The sequence below is a fragment of the Echinops telfairi genome, unplaced genomic scaffold (assembly GCF_000313985.2).
Source record: "Echinops telfairi isolate 266 unplaced genomic scaffold, ASM31398v2 ScPeMD7_70;HRSCAF=299, whole genome shotgun sequence".
NCBI lineage: Eukaryota > Metazoa > Chordata > Mammalia > Afrosoricida > Tenrecidae > Echinops > Echinops telfairi.
In genome coordinates, this window is record NW_022103968.1 from 6,017,860 (window position 1) to 6,025,413 (window position 7,554).

The 7,554-nt window shown below is 48.3% G+C and overlaps 1 protein-coding gene across 2 annotated transcripts in view; it reads right to left on the minus strand.

The window, feature by feature from the left end:
• ZRANB1 (zinc finger RANBP2-type containing 1) overlaps positions 1–7,554 on the minus strand; it is a 51,775-nt gene that overhangs the window by 8,727 nt on the left and 35,494 nt on the right. For both annotated transcript variants that reach the window (XM_004700880.2, XM_045291235.1), the window contains exons 3-6: positions 5,611–5,798; positions 3,829–3,982; positions 2,491–2,562; positions 1,713–1,911 (exon numbers count right to left, since the gene is read on the minus strand). In XM_004700880.2, coding sequence (XP_004700937.1) covers positions 1,713–1,911; positions 2,491–2,562; positions 3,829–3,982; positions 5,611–5,798 — 613 coding nt within the window. The remainder of the gene's footprint in view (positions 1–1,712; positions 1,912–2,490; positions 2,563–3,828; positions 3,983–5,610; positions 5,799–7,554) is intronic.

The window sequence follows — 7,554 nt, forward strand, 5'->3', positions numbered from 1 at the left end:
AGAATCAACACTTGTTCTGATGTAGGAAAAGTGTGCGCTTGAAAGTGAGTTCTGCGACCTACAAGCTTCATCAAGGGCACTTTGAACTTCACTGTTCTCACTTATAAAACAACCGGATGGGGGATCCAGTAAATTCCAGTAAGTCAAAGACAGATACAAGAGTGCACTGTTGAATGTTCCAGGCTACAGTGTGCCCCCAAACCTCCATGCTGTACACCAGAACTCTCTGCTCACACGGAGGAGCTGTTTTCGTCATGAGTGAGGAGTAGCACAGGACGTGTCGGCTGCATCACCCTCTGTGACTTAAGAGATTAAGCGAGCCAGTGGGCAGGCAGAGACGAGATGCCACACGAAGACAGCATGGAGTAGCAGCTTCAGAGATGGCAAACCCTTCCCCTTCAGAGCCGACAGGCAGACTTCGCATTTCCTCAACCATGAGAGACTAACTCAACGTGCTGGTGGAAGCCATCCCTGCAGGTGCTTCTATTACAGCAGACAACCCACCCACAGTCACAAGCTTTCAGGAACTAAGCTCAAGAGGGACTTCAGAGCTCCATGCCTGTCACACACTTCTTAGGATTCTGGAATAGGTAAGCAAATCATCATGGAGGGCATTTTTCTAGACAGTTGGAGAAATGGGCTATAGGTAGGTCAGCCAACTTCCCGCTGATCTGCTCAGGCGCACAGCCAGGATGTGCGTGGGCACGAGGACTACCCTGCTGCAACCCTGCAGAAGAAAGCTCCAGGGCGGATCAAACAGGCACAGAGGGCAGAGCCTTGGCACAGAAACCAACACAGGGAGGGAAAGGTTAGCCATTGGACACAAATCAGAGCGATCCCGGCTGATGGAAGTTTTTGTTTTTAAGCTTTTCTGTGGGTGTGAAAATGTGCCAAAAACGAAAAACAAAGGTTGTGGTAGTTACATAATCTGGTGTCAATATGAGACAAGACTAAAGAGGTGGAGTTTAGCCTGTCAATCAGGTTGTAGCTTGATGACCTCATTTGGAGGCACTAAGGAGATAAGTAGGTTGCTGGAGGCAGGACACACACTCACTCCCTGCGAGACATTCCTGTGGACAAGACACATGGAGCTATGTTAGTGCCTTGGAGATGGAGGAGCCACGTGGAGAGCCCTGCCAGCGCTGAGGGACTTCTACCACCACTGGATCCACAAGACTTTCCACCAGCTGGCCTGTGATCTTCCTGCATTCAGCATCACTGCATGTGTTGCATGAGTCTGAAGAGGAATTTATAGATTGGTATTGGACATACGGGGCTAATATCGAACTTATGGACTTGATCTAGACTGGGCTGGAATGTTTTCTCAATATTCAATTGCTCTTGGATATAAAGCTCTTTCTTATACACATATGATGAGTCTCCCTGGATTTGTTTCTCTAGTAAACCCGGACTAACACAACTAACTCTTAAAACTACCAGCTTAGCGAAGAAACAAAGAACACCTCCAACACATTCAACAGGATCTCTTAAAAGGTGAGCAAAACTATAAAACCATCAACTATTTAAAAATATGAACAAAAGGCTTGCCAATATTTAGCTATAACTTCAATTACTTCCATTTTTGAATTCAGTAAAAAGGTGTAAGAATTTTTGTCTATTTTGAAGAAAATCAGAGTTGCTGGCTTCCCCCCACCATGGTGCAGCAGCCAGGAGGACACAGCACGGGCGTCACGGCAAGGGCACCAGCTCACCAGTGCGAACAGTCGTGCAGGCTGTCGTGCAGGGCTTTCCGGAGCACCGAGTCCTTGTCATATATGCCCCAGGTGGCTTGCAGGACGGAGTCCAGGAGGCAGTCTCCTGCGGTCCGATTCCAAAGTGCATACAGTCTACTGTCCAAGCGCGTAGCCAGTTCCAAGGACCAGTTTATAATTGGAGATTCCTCTTCTAACTCTAAATAAGGAATGCGAATGGCATGCTCATTTTTGCATGTGTAAACTAAAGAATATCCGAGGGGTGGGGTTAGGCTGTGTTGCATAAATAGGCTGATAGGTAGTTTGCTAATCACCAGGAACATACACTTGTAGAGTGAACAGGTGAATTATCCTGTGGCCCAAGAATCATTTCCTCATCCTTTATTTTCTAAAACCCATTCCAGTGGAGGCATGCCCAGTCTGGAACAGGAAGCCACGGTTGACATTTCTATGTTTCTCTATCCACACTGTCGCAGTGAAGAGTGGAAAGGCAGAGTTTACATGTCTACACCTGTTTTTATTCACTCTGCCCCAGCTAGGACTACCCTATGAATGCTTTCCAATCCACCTGGACAGTATCCAGCACAGGAGGACACTGTCCTCAAAGCCTTTCTTTTGATTTACATGAGCAATACAGGAAGGCAACCGCAGACCAATCAACAAAGCAGGGAGGGAGTGGGTAAGTGAGTGAGTGAGTGGGTGACGAGGTGACTGGGTGAGTGAATGGGTGAGGGGGTGACTGAGGGAAAGGTCACCTGCACCCTGGATGCCCGCTTACCTTTTTGCACATCTCTATCAAGCACCTCATCAAATAGTTTTTCTTGGACTGTTGGGGGCAAGTCTTCAATATCTGCAAAGACAAAGCAACCTGGAAAGATCTTTTTTTTTTTTTAAATCGTTTTATTAGGGGCTCATACAACTCTTATCACAATCAATACACACATCAATTGTGTAAAGCGCATTTGTACACTCATTGTCCTCATCATTCTCAAAGCATTTCCTCTCCACTTAAGCCCCCCGGCATCAGTCCTCATTTTGGAAAGATCTTCTTAAGCATCACGACTTGACATGAGCCGCCTCACAGTAACTTGCCTGAAATAATCCCCTTTCTTCGGGTCAGCATGAGCATGGGTAGCACCCTTTGTACTTCTTGTCCTTTCATACTCCGCCCTCTGTCCAGGCTGGGGCGTGCAAACTATTCTTTTGCCCCACCCCCATGCCCACACCCACACCCATGAACGCTGGTGCACAGCCCTGCTGTGTGCCCCTCCTCACAGGCTCAGTGTACTGCCCAGAGCAGCTGCGGACTAACAACAGGGCAGTTACCTATAAACATACAATTTTTTGAAAAGGCAAATTTGAAACAAAATATCTAATCATTTGGAATAAGCTTAAAATGTTAAAAGGGGGCTTCAAAAAGTTCATATAAAATAGTAGATATCTCTCTCAAGTATATATGTGAGTGTGAGTATGAGTGTGAGTGTGAGTGTGTGTGTGTGTGTGTGTACAGAGTGAATTTCAAATGGCATTTCCTCCAGCTTTAACCCAAATGCCCAGAACCCAGATGGAGGCTTTGTTTGTGTAACTGTTTGCTGCATGTGTTCAACACCAAGTGGCAGAGAGCCCTGGGAGCTGAGCTGGAAAATGAACGGCTGCTGCACAAAGACAGCAGCAATGAGTGAAGAAAAGACGAGGAACACCACCTTCCAGAGCATGTCACAAGCTGTGACTCAACTAACCTGCCTGCCTGTGTTCAATTCTATGAAACAAACATACCCCAAACAACAAATTCTACGAGACAATATAACCTACTTAATTCCAAAATATCACACAGCTGTATTCAGAAATGAAAACTAAAAGAAAAACCAATGGGTAAAGCCAGATTTTTAAGTCTCTGCATCTCACCTAAGACTCAACTGCTGCCTTCCTTCCGAGTGGCCCTACAGCAGCCAACTCATTCTGTTCAGTGTAAGAAATCAGTGAGCGCCGTACCTGAAGAAGCGAACACTGCAGCCAAGCAAGATACCTGCTTTCCCACAAAGCTACACTGGTCACCCGCACATGAAAACACTACTACAGGAGGGGGAAGTTTCACATGCGCCCACGTGACACTTACCTGCTGGCAACGTAAACGTTACAAGGTCGGTTAGAAAATAGCACGCAAAATCGCCCTTCCTCTGGTGGAGCGAGGCCGCGATCTCGCGGCGGACTTGCTCTGTCAGCTCTGGACACACCATTGCGGGAATGCACTTGGCGGCCTGCTGGGAGACCTGAAAGAGCAAAGACACCGGCTGCGCTTGCTCCCAGGAGCCCAGCACTGAGAAGGCGTCGCCAGCCACTGCCAGCATCTCGTTGTTGCTTTGTCATCTTAAGCTGTCCTTGGTATTATTAGCAAGTTTATTTCCCTCACAAACGGGAGCCGCGGTACAATTTTTCAGGGAAACAGCCATAAAAATTTCCTAGCTCTGACTTGACCTTTCACCCAGAGAAAGACACCGTGGTGGGAGGGAAGGAGGGAGGGCAGAAACCACCAAAATCAGACTCGCCATCTCGCACCCCTTGAGGACGGAGGCGCGCTGCACCCCAGCCACGGTATTTCCCTTTGCAACATCCGCATGAGAAAGCTGGACACTGAACAAGGAAGAATCGGTGCGTTTGACCTGGGGCGCTGGAGAATACTGAGAGTACCGCGGACTGCTAAAAGGACAAACCCATCTGTATTGGACGACGTGTGCCAGAGTGCTCCCTAGAGGCGAGGATGGCAAGACTTCATGTCACATCTCTGAACATGTTGTCAGGAGAGAGCAGTCACTGGAGGAGGATGGCACGCGTGGCACCGCGAGTGGCCGCACAAAAGAGAAGGCCCTCAAAGGGACGCACTGAGCCCACAGCCACGCAATGGGCGGTGAGGATGGCGCGGGACCGGGCAGTGTTTCCCTCTGCTGTGCACAGAACCCACTCGATGGCACGTAATAAGGTAAGTGTCTTTCCGGAAGCCAGGGAACTCCTGGCTTCCAAGGAAGAGTAAAAAGCCAACACTCCCTTCCACCCTGTTGCACAGTTTGAGTGCTTGGAATAACCATAAAGTCTCTGGCATCACCTTGGTGCAGGGTGCTACCCAGTCGGGGATTCAAACCCGCCACCAGCTGCTCTACAGAAGAGAGATGGGCAGTTCCCCTAATAATGACAGCCTTAAAAACACCATGGGTGCTTCTGCTCTGTCCCAGAGGGTGACGACAACGAGTCAGAACGACTGGACAACAGCGAGTTTGGGTTGTTTGAATATGGGAACATCAAGGCGTGGGAGGGCAAATGGTCAACACGGTCACCCGAATGCTAACTGAAGGGCTCGAGGCACCGGTGACCCCCTCGGAGCCCCATAGCAATGGTTTCTTTCACCACCACCCCTCCCCCACAGTGCACCCATCTAATTTGTGCTTCCCACCTCAGATTGTGGCTAAGTTGTTCCCTCCTCAAAGAGAAGCTTGTGGCACCTCCAAAACTCTCAGTCCCCCTGGCACCGGCTGTACAGAACTGCCTATGTATGTGTACCGCTCGAGAAACTCCCTGAGGAGTCCCTGAAGTACCCCTTCTTCGCATTAATGCCTGGCACACAGTGCGCACTGAGAAAATGCAAGGTACTTCCCAAATAAGCCCATTAGTGTAGCTATGGCAAGGTACAGTGTTTTCATTGCATTGATCCTTACAAATTATATATTGCTGAAGTCTCAAGTTATATGTGACTGTATTAATCAGAAAACAAGTATGAAATCTGGGGAGAGGAGGCCTAAAATAACTTTTAAAATTGCTTGGAGAAGCATCCTAGTGTCAGAACTGAAAACAAAACGACGTCTTCCCCAGCATCAGAGGGGACTGGGCCAGACGCCACCGCCCTTACCTCCGTCAGCAGGATGGCGAGCATGTCCTGCCTTTGGAAGCGGATGGCCAGGTGCACGAGCGTGTAGCCGCCGTCAAACGCAGACGGGCGGTTCAGCAGGCGCACCTCGTCCGCCGTCAGCTGCCGCGCGATGTCGCCCCCAGAGGACTTGTACGCCTCGACAGCAGCCAGGTCTCCTTCGACAACCCCTGAAGCAAAGCAGAAGAGAGTCTCATCCACTTTTTCTCAAAAGGCACAAAGCCTAAGCAATCACATCAAACCCCGTAAGCATTTCTAAACGCTCCATTGGGCCTGCGGCATCATTTAAATATCCTATATAACAGAAGCAACATTATTTCCTGTGCCTCCTGCAATGTCTTCCTTCGGACTCGGCCTGCTAGCAAGGCACTTACCTGGCCATCAGTGCTGGCTGAGGGCTGTGGCGGTCTAAGAAGACCTGTTAGCCTATGAGGTGAGAGCTGAAACCACTATGAGAAACCAGTCTTCCAGAAGACTCCAGTCCTGCTTCCATGTTTATACTGGGAGAGAAAGAGGGGACAGAGGTGTGCTGACAGCTGGCAGGCCCTGTCAGCCCTCCATCCTGCACCATCTGAAAGCTAAACCCACATTCCCTGCTGCTGCTAGCTCTGCATAACAGAGATGAGGGCTCTCGCAGTGCTAAGAAACCATCCTATTTGGATTTCAGACTCTCACTCTTCCAAGCACGATTCATGAGGTAAAAAGTGACCCAGATGATTTCCGGCAAAAATAAGCTAAAGGAAAGCAATGTAAAACAAGTTGGGATTCAGAGATAAATCAAGAATGACTTTTTTCCACACCCATGTAAAAAAAAAATCTCTCCATCCCCACCAAACCATTTTATTCATCTTAATACAAAGTAGTGCTAGTGATGTAATAAGCCTTTTACTAAACATGATAAAAGGAACTAGGAAGAAACCCCTCCAGAAAATCGGCCGATGAAAACTCGATGGACTGTAAGTCCAGTCTGCAACAGGTCACAGGTAGCTGATTGGTCCCACTGTGACGGTGAGTCATGAGGAGCTGGGGATCAAGTGAACAACAGCTAAGGGGGGGGGCGCGCGCGGGTAGGGCAACAGTTCAGCACTCAGTTTCTGACCAGAAGGCTAGTGGTCTGAATCCACTCAGAGGGACTGCACAGGACAGGGCCTGGGCAACGAACCAACAGCAATGGTGAACACTCAAGGCATCCACCAGCCACAAGTCATGCTTAAAATACACACACACTTCAAAGTTGTAGGACCAAATCACTGTAAGCATTTACTAAGTTTTATCAGGGAAAGTTCACTTGTTGGGTGAAATACTAACACTTGCTACAAAGTCTTGCTTAGTGGGTTTTTTAAAATAGCACTTTGATTTCCAGCCTGAATTAGAAATTAGATATATAAGAAACAGACACTGTGAGGATGTAGATCCTTTCTGCAAATCCAGATCCCCTCCCCATAACAATGTCCCCCATACCCCCATACCCACCACACACACAATGTTCAGGTTAAGCACTTCTTGCTTCTCAGCCTTTGGCTAAGATCAAGTGTGAAGCGCCAATGATATTAAATGAGAAGGCCTTCCCATAGGAATTTATTTTCCAAGTAATATAGGTTAATGCAGTCCTGAAGATAAACACAAAAGCACAATTTCACCCTGCCTCCCTCCTCCCCAAGCACACAATGTATACTCCTAAAAGCTTCAAAACGCCGAGAGGAACGCGGGCCGAGGGCCGTCTCAGAAAGTCCTCGCCAGGCTGGCAAGGGGACACATCGTCCCAAAATGGCAGGTCTTAAGAACCGATACAGAAAGAGCTCCTTGAGTTAAAAAACAAATCTACAGTTAGAGTTTGTTATTTCTAATTACTATGTCCAGATACACAACAACACACTCTAAGTTGTTGTTGTGATAGAACACACAACTTCACCTGGCGGGGGGGGG